Source organism: Anoplolepis gracilipes, chromosome 10 (assembly GCF_047496725.1).
Source record: "Anoplolepis gracilipes chromosome 10, ASM4749672v1, whole genome shotgun sequence".
NCBI classification, from domain to species: Eukaryota; Metazoa; Arthropoda; class Insecta; order Hymenoptera; family Formicidae; genus Anoplolepis; species Anoplolepis gracilipes.
In genome coordinates, this window is record NC_132979.1 from 539592 (window position 1) to 559879 (window position 20288).

The 20288-nt window shown below is 35.8% G+C and overlaps 1 protein-coding gene across 3 annotated transcripts in view; it reads left to right on the forward strand.

Moving 5' to 3' along the window:
* The window catches only part of Carpa (Carbonic anhydrase-related protein A), a 142084-nt gene that overhangs the window by 57574 nt on the left and 64222 nt on the right, over nucleotides 1-20288 (forward strand). For all 3 annotated transcript variants that reach the window (XM_072900622.1, XM_072900625.1, XM_072900623.1), the window contains exon 2: nucleotides 5994-6041. In XM_072900622.1, the coding sequence (XP_072756723.1) occupies nucleotides 5994-6041 (48 nt within the window). The remainder of the gene's footprint in view (nucleotides 1-5993; nucleotides 6042-20288) is intronic.

Here is a 20288-nt window from a genome sequence, read left to right on the forward strand (position 1 = left end):
TCAGTATCTCAAAAATATCCTATGGAAACTATACCGAGTTTTTCATTTCAGACAATTACACGAAGAGCAGAGGCTCGTATTAAATAAAAAAAAAAAAAAGTTAAATGTGAGAACAAATTTAAAAATACCGACGTACTGTTTGAAGATTAATAAAAATATAGGTAAAAGGCCAATTTCTAATATTGTTAAAAAAAGAAATTTCTAAAAAATCATCAATGTCATACTGCTAGAATAGACTGGGCCCTTAATATTTACTGAGCTGAAACATGTAATATTTATATCTCACGAGACAGCTTAAAATATTCTATGCGAAGAAACTAATCACAGGCTATTTCTTATCGTTTGAAAGAAAATATCCTCGAGACTCGCGTTTATGTCGAAAGTTGATCGAGATTTCCATTAGAGTATGTTAAAAATATTTCGTGCGCTATGTGCCCAAATTGCGGAATAACTCTGAACCGCGATACGGTGGTTAGTTATAGACTTATTTGATATGCCCCTTGATAAAAGAAAGAATCGCAGCGGCGATAGTATCTGCACCGTTATTTGCCCAAGTCTTATCTTGCGCGCTCTGGCATTTGCGGACTGTAATTTCGTATGGCTCCGCCAACGATCAATTTTAATGTTTAATCAGTATCGGGCTCACGTGCCTTTCATTTATATCACGAGAAATATTTACTTAAATTATCCGCGCCGCTTTAACACACTCTCGCGTGCGTTAGTTTCCGCCCTCCGGATAACCCCCCGAGGGCAGCGGGAACATCTATACGATTCCACGACCCGCACTTTCGAACCGTGATTCAATTTTGTTTCACTTTGTTCACCACACACACGTTACGTGTCTTTGCCTTCGCTTCCGCTTCCGCCTCCGCCTCCGCCTGCGCGCCTGACCCGAAATTAATTTAGCGCAAACACTTCTCCCCGATTCGGCAATATCATCTATCCCATCGCGTATCGTGGAGGGGATGCCCGTGATATCGTTCGTGGTAAAAATCCAACAACGAGGAATCGATTACTAGAACGATAATGTTGACAACAAAGGCAAGTTGTATCGTTTATAAGAAAGCTTACCTTTAAACAACTTTAGACAACACTTTGTCTGCTTTAGTTATTTTTTACAGAGAAAAATTGTATATCTCAAGAAATTAAAATAAATATCCTGATTATATCTAATAGAGATCAAACTTTTTTTCTGATGAATTCTAATCTCTTGTCGAGTAGTTTTTAAGAACTTGCGACTGTGACATGAATTATTGAATCTAACCTTTGCGGAAAATTATTCGGCCGACCTCATTATTCCCCGATATGCGCGTGTCAGGATACGCCGGTTCTTTTTCCCGATGGAATAGGCGTTTTATCGATTCCGTGTGTAATAAGAGTAACAATTTGCCAAACGACTAAAAAAGTATTATATAAATGTGTTCGCACTATCTGCCGATATTGTACGAAGCCTTTCCTATTGTCAGGTGGACGGCTCGCCGCCGAGAAATTGGCGTAGATGTTACCCCGGGGCGAAGGGTTGGCTCTCTTTAAACCGCGTGGAATTTCCCCGATGCATGCGAGGTTGCCTTTGAGTGCATTCTTGCAGCCGCGAGACTTTTATTGCCCGTATAATTGCGTAATTCTTATGTGAGCGACTCTGCAATCCAATCTCTCTCTCTCTCTCTCTCTCTCTCTCTCTCTCTTGTGTGCAGAGTTTTCGCATCGCGAATTTTATTCGAGAGAACGCAGTCTCTCTGCTCTCGTAACGGTATTTCTCCCTTTAACTGGTTACTCTGGCGTTTATTCTTCGCTTTGAAAGTACATAATGCGCGAATTGGATTGCTACCGATTGTACGAATTATTGTCGCATTTATTTGACGTTTATATATAACATTTTCGACATTTTGTATTTTAAACAAAGTGCTCCCGTTTTGCTCGCGATTCGTGTGTTGGTGTAATCGGAAGCTAACATGTTTTTGCAGAGATATATAACGTGTAATGCAATTATACTTTTATGAAAAATTTTATTGCCGTGAGTTTTTATCGTGAGATTGTTGTAAAGTATCTGAAAAATTATTTTATGAAATACAAGAGAGAAAATCTTGTGATAAAACATATATTTCAAAGGTAAAGTTATAAATTTGGAATGTTAATAAATTGTAAAATAAGCGAAAGAAAAATATCTCGATATCAAAATAATATAGATTTAAATAAATTTTGTTGCGTAATTAATAAGTACAATATATTCCAAGATGCATTTCTTGTATTATCTATATTTTTTTTTATTTATTCTTTTTAATGTTTAAAGTTATAAATTTAGAATGTTAATAAATTGTGAAATAAGTGAAAGAAAAATATCTCGATATCAAAAATAATATAGATTTAAATAAATTTTGTTGTGTAATTAATAAGTACAATATATTCCAAGATGCATTTCTCGTATTATCTATTTTTTTTTTTTATTTATTCTTTTTAATGTTTAAAGTTATAAATTTTGAATGTTAATAAATTGTAAAATAAGCGAAAGAAAAATATCTCGATATGAAAAATAATATAGATTTAAATAAATTTTATTGCATAATTAAAACAAGTATATTCTAAAGTTATTTTTCCTATCTCTATATTTTTTCTATTTATTTTTTTTTTTATTTATATAAGGTATACATTTTTATAATTAAAAGAAAAATTCAACGTCAATTAGATATTGCTTAATTCATGTTTAGAAAAATTTTTCAAGAAAAATAAAAGATAGAGGGAGAGAGAGAGAGAGAGAGAAAGCGGAGATCCACTGTGGTCGCGCTTGTGCATACCGTTACTACTTAACGTAAGTAGTTCGTCAGAAGCAGGTCAGGCATCGATGCGTACGCTAGAGAGGAGAGTCTGGTATAGTCTTGATGCATTTCTGGGCGCACTTGATGGATCGTAACGCGATTACCGAAAGTCTCTCTCTCTCTCTCTCTCTCTCTCTCTCTCTCTCACTTTCCACCGATAAAGTTCGCCGGGGTGGTATTGAGCGCGCGATTGAATCGCGAATCGAAAAGAAGTTTTACGGTTGCCTCGCGCCACCGATATACCGGGAAGGTCTTCCCGGACGATACGGTAGCGTTATCGACACTTTTGCGTTAAAAGCGAGTCGAATAAAAGTATCGGAACTGATGCAGGCGTGTACACAGAAAAAAAGTAAGTGTCAAATCAAAACTTATATACTCATATGGACGCGTTCATTGTTTCATATATGTATACGCAACAATTTATAATCTTGTTAGAAGAATTTAAAAATCTTAAATGTTAACAATATTATTACAATCTTACTTCAATGCTACGATTGTCATATCAAGAATCAAATAATTATTTTAACTCTGAGAAAATTATAATCTTCCATTTGAACATGTGTTATTTTTTCTATCCAACATTTTTTTCCTCTCCATTCAAGAAAATTATTCTTAAATAATAAGAATATATTTTTCCTGGTTGAACTATATAAAATGTCTTTATCCAAGCAAATTTTTTTTGATTAACGCAATATAATCTCATTTCAAGATTTACATTTTGAAACTAAAGATATTGTCAAAATAAGAATATTCTTTTTTTCTGTGTACGATCCGCGGGCGATAAATGCTATCGTATAATCGAGATGGCCCTGGCAGGAAGCACCTCGTAAACGTATGCGAGTTAGTCATTAAATGGTAAATTGATGAGTTTTACTCTGACAAAGTTATCGATCTTACGATTTGTCATCTTGTGACGTACGATGTATGCTAGAGAAAGATCGCGCGCAAAATTGAAAATTTGTGATAAACGACTTTTGCTCGAAAAAACGAATTATTCTCAGCGTAATTCTTATCAAATTTGATTATTGCGGTTACAGTTACGGTAGTCTTTTGTAGATTTTTTCCGTATGCGTCGTTAAAATAATTTAAATATAAAATATGCAATAAATGATGGATGTCTCGTCGAGAAGACAAGTTCTGTGCAAATAAAATATTCAAAAATAGTCTAAGATATCAAACGCGCTAGGAAATGTAATGGACAAAACTTCTACATAACTTGATTACGAGATTAGTAAAGTTTTTATCAAGAATTCATTCGCCGAAAAATTGAGACGTCGTTTTAATAAAATAAATATCATGTCACAACGAGAGGAAATGTCGAAAAAATCGTTTATCAAAAGATGAAATAATGTATATAATATCCAACCATAATTTTGTTATTAAAATTAACAACCTCTGTAAAATACTGACAGCTACTTTTATCGCGTCAACTATCTGGTGATGATTTAAAGTATACTGTAAAAAATTTCCTGTAAAGAATACAGATACATTTTTTTGAATTTTTAGATCTGAGTGTCTGAAAGTAATTTCAATAGACAATCTGCCTTTATCGGAGTGATTTTTTTTTTGAAAATTCAGAAGAGTTTCTAAAAATTCAGTTCAACGTCTTTCTGAAAATTCTGAAAAATCAGGCAGCGTGTCTGTAAGAAAACTTTAGTCACTTTGTCTACAATTATTTTGTACCGTGTAGCTATATTACTAATCAAAGGTAGATTTAAAAAATGACGTAAAAATGTTACGTCCGACTTTCCGTTTTTCAATTCGACAACGATTCTAAGACCGAATCCAAGACCTTGCAATATTCTGTGATAATATCATCCGTCCAACATGACAGTGACAGGCGTCATTATCGATTATGCGCTAGCCGCGATCGCGTACACCATTTGTATTCGTACTTGACAGCCAAGGTTTATACATACGTAAGGCACCGGATTTCACATGTCGACAGCGCATCAATTCTCTGTCGGTCATAACACGCGAGCGCGATGACAGCAGCTTTCGTGAAGCTGAGACTCTGATCATGGACATTTTTGAATATATTTGAATAAGTCATTTATCTCGAGAATTTAATATCGATAAGCTCGATACAAGATCGATACTACTCGTACAATTTTTTTTTATAAATCCTCGAATTAAGACAATCGTAAGGTTGCTAGACACCCTGTAGATCGCGTGAGACAGACACATAATCGCGGCAAGGTTTAGTTACAGTGGCACGTGGCTGCTGGTCCATTAAGGTGCATACGCTGTCCACTCAGCGAACATGTACGTCGTGTCGCACATGTTCGTAACACACGGATAAACACGCGTGGCCGTCTGATATTATATAGACACGAGTCCAGTAGTCCGGTAGTCCGTAATGGCCAATGGATCACGAATGCTCCGAAACGGAGCAGATGCTATAAATATCTCGCGGTACCAGAAAAGAGAAGGATTAGTCGAGAGAGGCACGAGCCGGCGAGAGGAACGTCGAGATTGACAATGGACAGAGAAGGAACAAGAGAGGGAGAGAGAAAGAGAGAGAGAGAGAGAAAGAGAGGCAAGAGAGTAGCAGCCCCCCGAGAAAGTTTTCCAATTTGAAGCAATTAGTTTGCAGTACGGGCGCTGGATGGCATGCATCCAGATAATCGAATATGGGTCAGCTTCTAAAGTGGTATGGGAGGTCGATCTACGGTCGACGAGAGAGAGAGAGAGAGAGAGAGAGAGAGAGAGAGAGAGGAAGCGAGTTTCCCATATGTGTGTACCCGGGTCAACTCCGGGTCGCGCTCTTCTGGCATGTCCGACGCGCATAAAACCACGTGGCACGATTCGAGAACCGCTCTGCCTTAGAATTCTCGCCCGCGGTAATCGATTGATCGATCGTCCTCCCTCGTCCTCCCGCCTCCTCCGATCTGCAATCCCAATTGATCGATGCACCGGTCAGTCTTTGGGCGCAGTGATAGTAGTAGCTTTAAAGTTTTCCACCGTATATGTATGTCTGCGGGGTCTCTCGGGTTTGCTGGATATAGGGATAAGAAAATTGCGATCTTTCTCTCTTATGTTGACGCTAATAATTTAAAACAGTTAAGCTTAAATACCGAGTTTGAAAGATAACCGTAATAGAAATACGATAATATCTAATTGTAATTTGTTGTATTTTTCTTTGAACGCAATTAAAATTTCGCATATTTTCATTTACAGAATCCGAAGCCAGCTGGGAGGAATGGTGGACCTACGATGGTATTTCCGGTGAGTATTATAATATATAATCTCTTTCCTCTCTTTTATAAAACTTTAAAAAATTTTAAGTTATGAAAAAAAATATAAATATATTGTTGTCAACGCCTGTTAAATCCCGTTACTTGCTGCGCGAATCACTAATTATCGCGTTTTATTATGACTATTTAAATGGCCGCTCGCGTTATTACTTATTTACGAGAGACGCGAAATTTTTTTCACTTCTCCGACGCTTTTATGCGTCGCGCGTAATTTCCGCGTTCTTCCTCTTTTTTTTGGGGGGGGGGGAGAGGGGGTATTTCCGACTGTCGCGCGGTGTGATAGACAAAGTAGGAAACTTAACCGGCTCGTTGCGCCAAGTTTGTTCATCTCGCGCAAAATTCTTGCAACTTTACTACCGAACAACCTAAGGTTAACGCGACGTTAATAGTAGAATTAATATTATCCTAGGAACGCGGCGTGTAAAGTATATATTACATACTTAAAATTAATTTTACGATACAATATCTCCTAGGAATACACACGTAAACTAATCTCGAGTCAAGGCGCGAAATCTCTTAATACATTTTCGTGCGATTAAATTTTCGCGTGATTAAAATTTAGTTTGCGAAAAGAGTCGCTCGATAAAATCACAAATGTGTCATTGGCGATGTAATTATTATCAAATTCCTGAGAGAGAAAGAGCAGAGAGAGAGAGAGAGGATATAAGACGTTTCGCGAGCTCAGCCGGTCGTGCAGCTTCCTAATTTTCTTAATTTTAAGTTACGAGGCCATCGAGTGCCTCCGGGCACCGGTGAATTTTTTAATCTCAGAGCTTTCTCCTTTCCTTCCCTTACCGTCGTCGTAGTTTTTATTAAAAATAAGGCGAGCACCGATAAGACCGCGTCGGGTCTTGAGTTTAGTGTTGTTCCGGCCCCATGCGGGCCAGCTGTCACACGAAAAAACAATGCCGTATACTCGTTGAGATGTTGGCATAAAACGCCAAAAATTTCACTTTTTCCCCTCCTCCCCGCGCTCATCCATTTCCTGCCTCCCCCCTCCCCAACTCCGCAAACCCTATACGAATTTCCCGTTGGCCTGTTGACATCGGGGAGGAAGCTGTTGATCCCATTTCGGAATTTACGAGCGCCACAGAATTTCGCTATCGATTAGCTCGAGTGCCGCAACGAAATTAAGTTCGTCCCGCCAAGTGCCAGTAATATCGTTATCACGAGCGATATTCTTGCAACGGTAAACGCGAAGAAACTTATCGCTGTCGTTTTTCTCTACTAGTTGCTACTTGGCTACTTCTGTGTGTAACGTGAGTTTAAAAAAAGAAAAAGTTACCCGAGGGAAAGGTGATAATATCGCTTTAATGAAATGAAAGAACGCTAAGGATTAAATTCAGTACTATCAACGATTATGATTAATATAAGTGGTAATTTATTAATTTATTATTAAGAATATAAAATGTAGGATTCAATCTTTTATATTTTTGACCTTTTTTTATTGAAATTTAATTTTCTTACAACAGAATGTCAAGTATAAAATTTATTTGTCTCTTTTCTTTATTTATCATTTCTCTCTATCAATATAATTTATTTCTTTATCTCTGTAGTTTATTCTTTTAAAATCACGTTTTACCAACCACTAAATTTTGCGTCAAACCATTAAGGCGGACGAGTTTTTTAATCGAGACAATTCATACTTGAAGTACACCCGGTACGCATCAAGGTATCAGCTGGCTAACTTGTTACCGTGATCGGTGGCGGATAGGAGTCGATTTTTAGGGTTCACCGATGCCTTATATCGCGAGCAGATGGGCTCCTGTTTTACAACCAATAAGCGCGCGCCCTCGGTCGCGCACTTTGAACTGTCGTTACATACTTCGCTTTCTTCGAATTTATATAGAGCTTTCTCCCTCTGGGTTTACTTCGACCCCTTTCATCTACGCAACCTTTTGACAAATTTGGGAGACGAAGATTTTCTCTTCGCGAAAATTTTATTACTCACCGCTTTTTCGCCAAACTTTTCGGCGCGTTTGACACCATAGTATCCTCTTGAAATTTTTTTTTACCTGAAAATATACTCTGCCGAAGGAAAATATTCTTGAATTTAACTTGGAAACAAGATTTCGTTACTAATTTAATTTGCCAGATGTACACGTAACGGGAATCTCGAAAATTTATCTTAAAAAAAAAAAAAAAAAAAAAAAAGGAAAAAAAAAATTAATCGCGAGTTAGAAGACGAATTAAAAATTTTGTACACACGCGTGATTTTCTTCTAATAATCCCAAATAGACTTCTTTAGTACCGTATTACATGGTTTACCGTGAGTAGCGGTAGAGTAGAAGGCTGCCAATTTCGCATAAAGTGTGCGCGAGCGCAGCATGCATGAGCAATTGCATTTGCGCGTATATTTACGCGGTGGCGGAATAATCTGGTTACGTTGCAAGCACGCAGATTGCACAACGTGCAAGTTGCAGAGCACTTATGCTTTTTTCGACCTCAAAATGCACCGTCGCGGCACAATCGTGTTTACTTGCAGGGGGGGGGGAGGAGCGAGGGGGGGGGGAGAGACTCTGATTTTATGAGTACGATGCTGTAGTGCATGATATATCTTTGATTTCGCCTCGAGGGCAAACTACCGGCTGGTGGCACTAAACTTTGTTATATTATAAATGTGAGACGAAAAAAAGTTTGTAGATATATCGCTTCGATTATGTTGGTCGTATCGCGTGTTTCTTAGAGACTTATCGCTTCTTTTTGTTTTTTTTTTTTTTTTTTTTTTTTTTTTTTTTTTTTTGTCAACTACAAATACCGGAGAGAAAGGATGTAAAAATAGCTGGGTTTAAATAGCGATATCGGCGATGATTTATTTCGTATAAAATTACAGAGCGCTAATCTTTATTATTAAAGAGTATTGATAGCTTTATTTATATATAAAAAAAAAGTATTTATATTTTACATTCTATATAATACTTATTTAATATATTTTTTTTTAAGTAAGCAAAATTCAATTTTTTCATTCATTTTGCGAAGATGAAGCGTTATTTTATTACGACAAGCTGGCATTCAAGCTGTGCGTGTACGTATCGATTTTAAAAGATTAAACACAGTTACGTACATGCACACACATACACACACACACACACACACCCCCACACAGCTCGACGGCAGATTCCATAATACGTGGGAATACTCGTGGTCGCGGAAATAGGTCGGTGGGATTATTAGGGTCGAGAATTGCAGCGGTGTCAAAGTGAATCATCGTACGAATAAAAACGCGCTCGGCGAGATGGCTTGCGAGAAAATCTCGGCGAATGCAAAACTTTTCCACGACCACGACGACGACGACGACGACGACGACGACGACGACGGGGGATTAAGCTCTTGGGTTCTCTTTTGCTCCTCGCTCCGTGCAACTGGTAGCATTGGCAGCGGCTCTGCTACTCGGCGAACTGTTTCTTAAGCTACGATGAGAGGAGCAGATACTGAAACGAGGCTGAAGATGAAATTTCCATGGTGTGGTATGGCAAGAATATGTCTTTTCGGCGAAAGATGCTAAAAATGTAACGCATCTCTCGAAGAATCGTGTACCTGAAGCCCAGACGTTGCGTTTCTAGCAGAAATCGCTGCGATTCTTAAATTTAGATGTCTGTACGTGATAATGAAAAAAACCCGAACATTTACGCAAGATATTTTATGAAAAATAAAATTTACTCACTGATAATATCAGAGTTAAAATTCTATTACTTTTTTTTTTTTTTTTTTTTTTTTTTTTCTTTTTTTTTTCTTTTTTATCATCTCTTAGAGTACGCTTTATAAAAGGTGAATATATATTGATAATCTAATCTCGTGCGGAACGAGAGAATGGTAAGTTGAAAATGAAAAATTTTAGTGAATTGAGGAAAGAAGCACAGCGGTTTCTTGGCGGAAATTGTGAACAGTCTGTTTCCTTCTTGTCATCCAAATATTTACCCGAATGAATGGCCTTTTCAAACTCTCGGTCCGGGAAACCTGGGCCGGGGTTTGCCTGTTAAGTTTTGGGTAGCAACTGAGAGAGTGCCCGACTCTACCCGGATATTTGCACATCCGCGTTAAATCACTAACACTAATGTATTTATGAGGGAGAAGTTAGACGAACCTCCATGCAATACGATAATTGAAATTACCGCGCAAACCAGTTTACCGACGGGAATTGCGGGCTCCTACGTTCTAAATATTCGAAAGCCTCGCGATATTTGTACTAGTTATATAGAATGGTGTTTGCTAGTCGATGGGACAACCGGAAAATAAATAATTCCCTGGAGCAGACTAAGTCACTTCGACTCTAACTGCACTTTTCCCGTCGTGAATTTTAGTCAACTCGCTTGTCGCGTGTTTTTAGACAAGAAATCCATAAAAAAAAGTATTAAGTGTGCCTTGTTATTATTATTATTATTATTTTAATAATATATAATTATTATAATTAATAATACTACATATAAATAATTTAAATAATATTATATATAATTAATATGTAATTATTTGCGATTTTGCGATTTTTTTTTCTCACGATATTTTAGAAGACGCAAATCTATCTACATCTTGATATTTTTTTTTTTTTTTTTTTTGCTTTCAATTTCTATAGTTTAATGAAAGAATTAGAAATTTCCGGAAGCCAGCAAATCGGTAGGGATCCTTATCCAAATTGTGGAGTTGTCCGCTGTTCAACAAGCATGAAATGGCCGGACTCGACGTTTGGATGCGAACGTGAACAAGGCAGACGGAAATATCGAAATACGAAAGCAAGCAGCGAGGCAATTTTACAAATGGTTGCACGAATACTGAATGTCCCCTAACAACAGAACAGAACAGAGAACGCTGCGTGGCTTTATATAACTAAAATAAATATGCAAAACACAAACGTGAAATTAAAAATCATTTTTGAGGTATCTCTCCCTTTCTCTTTCAAAGATTGAAGGAATTATTATTTGCATAAATATTTACATTTTGATGCAACAAGATAATTTCTGAAATCGAATTTCTTCTTCGATAAAATTTAAATAAAAGACCGCTAAACCTTTTGCTTTTTAATATACATTAATAACTTTTTATGTTAAGCGTGTCTGATACGAATAAATAAAAATTTGTTTGAAACTTTAATATTTGATAATTCTATAAATATCGCGGGTCTGATATTGAAATTGGCGATATTTTTAGTTTGCTCCAGTTTTGAAGAAAGTGCATGTTTCTTGAGATACATATATACAATGCAAAAATCTTGGATAAGAATAACGTCTCTGTGAATATTTAATACCAACTTTTGAAATATTCACCGCGTGTCCTGCAGATCATTCCTTCGTAGGTCGTACCTTTCGTACCTTTCGTACCGCACATGAATATTTCGGGACGCTATCTTTAGAAAGTTAAACGAATGTAACATGTGTATGCCCTCTACATTACGTACTCTAAATCTGGGAATTTCCGGTATACTTATACAGAATATTAAAAATAAATTTAAGAATCTCTGGATGAGAATTCTGTCAGTTCAGTGTTCGGTGTTCTTATTCCGCGAATAACCCAGAAAAAGTCAAGTTTTATAAGTTAAATATTCCCAGCGCGCGTCATATATAAATTTAATAGTCTTATTTAAATAATTCCATTCATAATTCAAAGTGCACAGAGAGGATTTCAAAATTTTATTCCTCCCATCATTTTTTTCTTTCTTCGCCTTAATTTTGTTACAAATTAGTCGATATTGAAATCGACGGTAATATATATATATATATATATATATATATATATATATAAAATTCAACAATAATTTGTTCTTGCAACAATCAGATTTATACGATAGATATGAGAAGTTTATAGGAGCGGTATTAGCTATATTGGACGAACACAGCTGCTTAGATACTGGAGGTTACGTAGCTTCTGTGGTAAGCAAGTCGATCATTCGGTCAATCAAAGTTTGCCCGGAAAGCCCAACTATTTGGCCGGCCAGATTACCAGGCGAATACGTGTTCACTGCAACTCCGGATGGCCATTCGCGTGCGTAAACCCGGATTCCTATTTGGGGTAGCATCAAGTATACTACTGTAATCAAAATCGTCTCGCACGTAGGTGCGAGGTACATATATGCAGGAGCTCACACTTTCTCGCACGCAACTCGGTCCCGAGTCTCGAGGGGATGCATCGTGTCTATTATTTCGCGAGCGAATGAAGAGATGGCTTTCACGAGTACAAAAGTGTTTATCAAATCTTCACATCTAATCTCTAGATTTCCCTTACTTGCCGTTGTTAAGAAAAGCGTTATTTATAACTGAGACATTTTTTTGTGTGACATTAAATATCCAAGGAAAGACTAAAGAAAATCTAGAAATTACACAGAAAAAAAGTAAGTGTCAAATCAAAACTTATATACTCATATGGACGCGTTCATTGTTTCATATATGTATACGCAACAATTTATAATCTTCTTGAAAGAATTTAAAAATCTTAAATGTTAACAATATTATTACAATCTTACTTCAATGCTACGATTGTCATATCAAGAATCAAATAATTATTTTAACTCTGAGAAAATTATAATCTTCCATTTGAACATGTGTTATTTTTTCTATCCAACATTTTTTTCCTCTCCATTCAAGAAAATTATTCTTAAATAATAAGAATATATTTTTCCTGGTTGAACTATATAAAATGTCTTTATCCAAGCAAATTTTTTTTGATTAACGCAATATAATCTCATTTCAAGATTTACATTTTGAAACTAAAGATATTGTCAAAATAAGAATATTCTTTTTTTCTGTGTAGATTTAGGAGGAAATAAAGTAAGCTTCAAGAAATAATTTAAAAATCTTGCAATTATTACAGAAAGTTATTATATCAACATTATAAATATTGTAAAGTTTGTGTAAAACTCCTTTCAAAGTCGAAAGTCAATAAATAGGAATGAAAGTAAATAAATAAATATTTCTCTATTTATTATTAGACATTCAATATTATAATCTACTTGGTGATAATAATAAAATCTAAAAGAATATATATACCGCAATGCGTTTGTTTTAAATGGCTTCACATCTAAGATCACCGAGACTCTGTGCAAATCTGATTTTTCTTTCTCTCTCCGAAAAGTACAGCGGAAAGTAGGTTACACAATATTCACTTCTGAGGTGGAAGCGATGCTACCTAGATAAAAGTAGTGTGCCTTCATTTGTAAAGTGACATTAGGTCGCGCCATAGTTGCACTCTTTCGTGTTATTTTGATATTTTTCACGAGAATAGACTCACAAAAAAAAAGCTTTTATCCAGAGAGGAATAAATGAGCACTTTGTGAAAATGGATAAAATTGATAATTGATTATTCGCTATCATTATAAATGCTGTTGTTCCTCTGGGATAACACAGATATCGGTAAAAGCATAACTTTAATTGACTAACGATATCTCTCGATAAAGAGATTCGTTGATAATGTAATTGATTTCCCGTCCTGAATATTATTTCTGTTCGCGATATACAAAATACATAAACTGTCTATACGACAAGGGATCTTGTCAATTAAGTGTATATGCGTGGGACTGTCTCACATTTTGTGAAAATTTATTAATTGTTGAGAGTTTTGTCTTTATTTTTATAACAGGTCTGGAATTTTTAATAGATTAAACAAATAGTTTTAGCTATTATATTAAAAAAAAAAAAAAAAAATAACGGGACAAACTGATACGTTCTATAATAATTTTACAAAAAGTTCTATGCGTAAAAATTATTAGAATAAATCGTATTAAAGTCGATAGAATTATCGAAACACGATAAGTGTCTCATCTCGATATTTATACGTTTAGCGTTTCCGCGCGCGCGCGAACGATCTAATTTGTTTAATAAATATTCTTATAACTTTTATATATAGAACTCTCTCTCTCTCTCTCTCTCTCTCTCTCTCTCTGAAAATTAAAAGGGATTGCAAAATAACACAAAATCTCATTAATCGATAGAACTATCGAAATATGATAACGTTTAATTTGACGTTTTAATTAATTAATATTCTAATAATTCTAGTTTAATTACTATTCTAAATAGAACTTTTTGTAAAACTATTGTGTAATTCTTAAACGCTTAAAATTTGATAAGAAATATCAAGAAATTATCAGTAGATAAAGTGAGAGTTGTCAGTTTGTCCCGAGTAATTTTTTTTATTTAATGGCCAAAACTATTTATTTAATCTGTCAAGAATTCCAAAACTATTAAAAATAAAGCCTAGAACTTTCAACAATTAGTGAGTTTTCATAAAGTAAGACGTTTCACACCGTCATTAATGCAAGTACAGAAAATGAATCGCACGCTTTTCGACGGCGAGAGCGTAACGACGTCATAAAAATTCTCGCCGGATGAAGATTTATGTCAACCTTTTTGACCTATTCTGTCATTTTGCGCAAAATGATGCATTGATCTCTCCACGCGATATGTCGAGGGACGTAGCGTCAGGGTCAACGAAATTTTCATCGTGATGTATGATCAACGGGTCTGGGTCGGGTTAGGGCGACTACGAATTAGAGCGACACTTTTGCAATACGGGTCAAAGGTCAATCTATATAAATCTACGCATTTTTCTCGTACGTTTTTTGGGATATATTTTTCCCGTTTTCATTTGTTTGAGAAATATGTTTGCTTATCTGTCAAATACGTATACAATATGTGCCGTATATACGTGGTAAAAAATAACGGTAGAAAAAATGTCTGAATTTTCAGAAAACTCTTTTGAACTTTTCGAGAAATGACACTGATGGCTTGAGATAGATTTTCTGAAATTAGTTTCAAATTAGTTTCCATCTAGATCTGAAAATTCAGACAAAAATATGTCTGAATTCTTAGACAATTTCTCGCTGTAATTTTAAGAAATTGCACGATTTGTCTGTTTTTACTTCACACGAATGGTAATTAAGTAAAATATTTGGAGCCGGACTTTGCGGCTGACAGATTTTATATGCGTAAGAACACTAATGAAATCCTGCGGTTTGCGTGGCGATCGCATATGCTTCTCGGTCCGACCGGAGAGGGAATTTCTCGGAATTTCACTAATTTGCGAAATGTCATGGAATTTGGCCACGTCATCATACCGCACGTGTCCGATATCTGGTCGACCAGTTGCCGAAGCTAGTATGTAAGCTCATGTATGTAAGCTTTTGATGGTCAGAATACCGGGGTTTCAACGAAAGTGTGTTAATTTTCTATTTAAAACTATATAACATTTATTTATTTAAATTATTAGTATACAAAAGGTTTTAATTCTTTTTTTTTAATATATTTATAAAAATATATTTAAAATGTTTCTACCTATAACATATTTCAATTAAAATTATCATCTTCTAAATAATGTAATAAATCAACTTTGTTTAGAATTTTTGTTACAGAGGTGGTTTAGCAATTATTATATAAAAAAATTACTAATTATTATGTAAAAAAAAAAAAAATTATAAATTATGTGAAATATACAACAGAACACAATTGAGGGAAAACATGTTTCACCTTTGATTCGCACACGCTCGACTATGTTGGAGAGGAAGTTTCTGGGTTCGGAAGTTTCGGGCACGGATTAAATCGTCGCTGTCGCGCGCGAATTTCGGCGCGAGAAATCAAGTCTCGGATAATTAACAAGCCGAATCGAAAACTTCTAATGGCTTCCATTTCTGGCCGTACTCGGCGGGATTAACGAAACGGGTCTACGCATGCAGAAACTTGGAAACGAAACGATGGTCGGCGCGTTGTACGTTTCGCGTCGCGTACAGAAGTTTGCACGAAGATTTCAAATGTATCGGCAAAATTCTTGCATCGTTGCATTTGAATTCAACGAACGGAATCGAACATTTGATGTCGCGAGTTAGTCGAAGGCGGACTGAAATCAAATTTTACGAAAGCCAAACACACAGAGACAAATGCAAAGAGCTACCTCGAATTTCCTCGAATTAAATGGAAACGTATACGATTAGTCAGACACGAATGACACTTATCTCTTATCATGATTTTCCGTCGACGAATTTAATCGAAATAATGTTTCGACAAGGGGAGAGAAAATGACTTATGTTATTTGTATATGCAAGATATTATCTTATTGACATTCATAATCGTGTAATAGCAAGCAATAATTTAGATGGCAATCTAATCCAAATATTTCGCGTGAAAAGAGTAGAGAATGGTTTCAAATGTATTAATGTTATTTATATCTATTATATCTATAATATGTGATCTTAATCAGTTACTCGCATTTCATGTAATATAAAATCGATATTCTGTCGTCCAAGTTGTAAGAAATCTAAATGTATATGTTATTTTGACGCAACTAAAAATTGCGACTGAAGAAAAGAAGAACAGTTTCCGCGCTATTTCTTGCAATGCGCGTGTCGTCGTCGCTTTCAATCGAAAGTGAAATCGATCGGCGTCGAATGAATATTCCAGATTCGAAATGCTCTCGGTGAGGGAGATACGGACAAGCAGCAGCACTCAATGGAACACACACAATACGATCCCGCGGCTTTTGCCACCGTGACAGGCGAAGGATGAGAGAAAAGAAGGGGGATGAATGGCTCTCTTGCCGTATATTTTTTCTTGCGTGCGTTTCGCGCGCGATTTGCCGCCGCAGGACGTTGGAGAGAAAGAGCGACCGGAATTAAAGAAGTGGAATAAACATGCAAATGCCGGCCACTTTCCATCTTTATCACTTCGCGCTGAATGCAAGTGCGCCGACTTAACTGCGCTCTCACACCGGCGACGAGATGGAAAAAACATGGGGAACGAGAGAGAGAGAGAGAGAGAGAGAGAGGGGAGGGGAGATTTCCTTTTCTTTCGTGTTGCGTCTATTCTCTAAAATGTTACGCGGTCGCGAATAGCGAGTAAATTGGATTGGCCGTCGAGGAATTATTAAAGAATTTACCTTTAAATCGTCTTTGATCCACACATAATTTTATTAAAAAATTACGCATTTAAATAATTTAGATAATTTTTCGATTTTCATTTTTAATATATTGTATTGTATTATTAATTTATTTTACTTTAGCTGAATTAAATCGAAAATCTCTATAAATTGAGTTACCGTAAGAGAGAATCAGAATTGGTTTCTGGATTTAATATTGAATATTTTAATGTAGGATCCACATTAATTTTTTATTAGATTTCTTAGAATTATTAGTTTATATGTAGCTTCATTCTTTTTTTTTAAATATAGAGTTATCTTCCCCTACTTTTTTTTTATTTTAGTACAAGGCAGCTTTTTGGAAGTAAATGTTTTGATAAACGATTTTTCACATCGTACAATCGATATAATACGATTAGAAGCGTGCTCTCAGAACGGTTCGAAGTAAATTTGTCACACATCCGCGCTCGGTGAAACGTATTTTCTAGGAAGCCAGATTGCGGAGCAGTAGAGGATAACGCGCGGATAAAGCCGACGTATGTGCTATCAATCACGTTGCCGCTGGTTGCCGTTGTACATCACTCTTTGCGATGAGTAGTCACTCGCAGGCGACACAATCGTGTCGTTATCGCGTTACACACTGCCATTGTGATTTACGCTCGATATCGCATCTTGACAAGGTTTTTTTTTTTTTTTTACGAAACTGGTTTTGCCACTTGTGTAAAATATCCATAGAGCGGTTTGACAGCGCGCTTTTCTTGCCATTCCCTTTCTATATGAAAGGACTCTTTAACAAAAATAGAGTAGTCAGTACCGGACAGAAAATTTCATTTGAATTACATTAACCTGATGTAATTTTAAATTGCAATTATAAACGACAGAATCTTATTATGCCGCGGCTTATTATGCATTCATGCAATTTAACATTTTGCCGAGCGAAATATGAACCGGAGGAGGGAAATATTAGCGAATGTGGCGTTCATAACACGCCAGTTTGGCGATGTAAAAACGTACATTGTCGGTTCACTTAAGAGCATAGTCTACTGTAGCGGTATAAAACAATTGATGATTTTTAGAAATTTTTTTTCAAGATTATTACAAATTAATTTTTTAACATTTTGCATGGGTGATATTTAAACAGTACGTTAATATTTTTAAATCTTTAATTCGCCCATGATTTCGCCTTTTGGTCAATAGAGTCGTATAGTAGTTTTATTCTGTAGGATATTTATGAGAAACTGAACCTAATTTTATTATAAAGAAAATTTTTTAATAACAAAGTAGTGTCACATTTTCAAATTAAATGTTTTAATTTTGAAATTTATTCATTTCATAAAGATCAGAACAATATTAAATATTAATTTTTTAAAAATTCTAATTAGGTAAAGAATATTTTCTTTTATTTAAAAAAATTAAAGTTAATTGGTCCATTAATCTTCAAGACATCCGTTACATCAATTTTGAAAGTAGTGTTTTCAGAAAAATATACAATTTCGCATTTAAAGATTTATATGTTTTATTCAACAATCTTTGGACCCGTATTCTAAGCTTATATTTATCGTTAAATGCGCTTTTAAATATGTTTTTATATACGTGTATACATTTAATATACGAATAAAATTCATATTTTGCGATAAATATGAGCTCAGAATACGGCCCCTTTAATTCTGTCAATTTTGTGAGTTTTTCAATAAAATTTAAAAGACATTTTTTAGACATCGTGCTTTCATTGTGTGTCGAAAAAAAGTCGATTTTTTTGAGTAAACGGAGGCTCTTAATTAACAAATATTTGATTTCGCAACGACATTCCCGGCTTATCGACATTTATATAGACGAACGTAAAATCATCGGAGAATGTTTTTCGGTTTTTTCGTAGACCTTTTAATGCTACCCGAGAATTATGTGGAAAAAAATATTCTTTGCGTGCAGTAGACGGCTCGTTCCAATTTGGATAGTTGGATGAAGAAGAGTAAAGGGAGAGAGCGAGAGAGAGAGAGACAGAGAGAGAGAGAGAGAGAGAGAGAGAGAGAGAGAGATAGCGTAAACCGGAGAGGAGCAGCAGAAGCACCGAGCACAGAGATTAAACGAAATTATTTAAATACCGTAATTTAACATCCCGACTACCGGCGACCGGACTTGCTTCGCAGGTGTTGAACATGCATGTATGCATAGAATATGTTTCCGGAAAACCGACTCCACTCCGGCATCGGGTCTGCTCCGCTCCGGTCCGGTCCGGTCCGGTCCGGTCCGGTCCGGTCGGCTGGCAGACCGGATGGTTGGCTGACTGTGGAGAGTGTGCGTGCATACATTATTATAGCGTGGGTGTGTGCCCGACCGAGGAGAGAGCGACAAGAGCGTGGATTTCAAACAAGCGGGTCCCTCATACGCTCTTTCGTATATACATATAGTATGTATACGTGTCTGTTTATCGGACACGCGGTGGTCGGTCCACCTTCGCGTTTCGCCCTCTCCCTTCGTGTACAGGAAGTTCTAATTAAACAGGAAATTAACCGCGCGTTCGCGCTTTCACTGATATCGCGCACTCTCAGATTTAATCGCGTTTCGTGGTAGTACTTTTTCAAAATTTTATATTCTTATTAGATTTTATATCTGTGTGTAATAATATATTTCGAGCTTCTCTCTGTAAAAAATGCGTACAAAGTCTGCAATTGTCAGATATTTTTTTGAACTTTCAGAAAAATCACTCCGACGATTAAGACAGATTGCCTGAAAATTTAGACAAAAATGTGTCAATCAATTTTTTATTTATACTACAAGCATCCTTTTGTTCTTTTTCTTTTTTTTTCTCTCTCTCTCTCTCTTTCTCTTTCTTTATTTAATATTATATCCCTTCTTCTTTTTTTCTATCAATTACACAAATATAAATTACATATTAAATATACATATAATATAATATGTATCTTTTTCTTGTCTCTCTTTTTCGTTTTCTTTAATTTTTTTTTAACTTTTCTTTAATTTAATTTTTTACAAGTTGTCACATAAACTGTCAAAATTTGACAGCTACAGACGACACGCGCGAAGCAAGTCGCAATAACGAACTTGACAAGGAGATATCGAGACAACTATAATCATCATCTCGGAATAGAGGCAACAATATGTAAATAACGTGCCTTTTTTTAGAAGAGGGATAGTGTTTATTTGTAACTTAAAAAAAAGCGATTGTTTTTTTTTTTCACGTGTTTTGGCAAGCAACTATGTAGAAATTGAATCAGATTGAAATCAAAACGTGTTAGCACCCCTGTAGCTCGATGCTTGCGATACTTCACTCGAGTTGTCTCTGCGTAAAACACACCGGATTCTTGGCCGATTATGGCGTAAAAGGACGAAGGGGGATGACGGTAGCTCCCATACCGTAATAAAGTGTACTTTA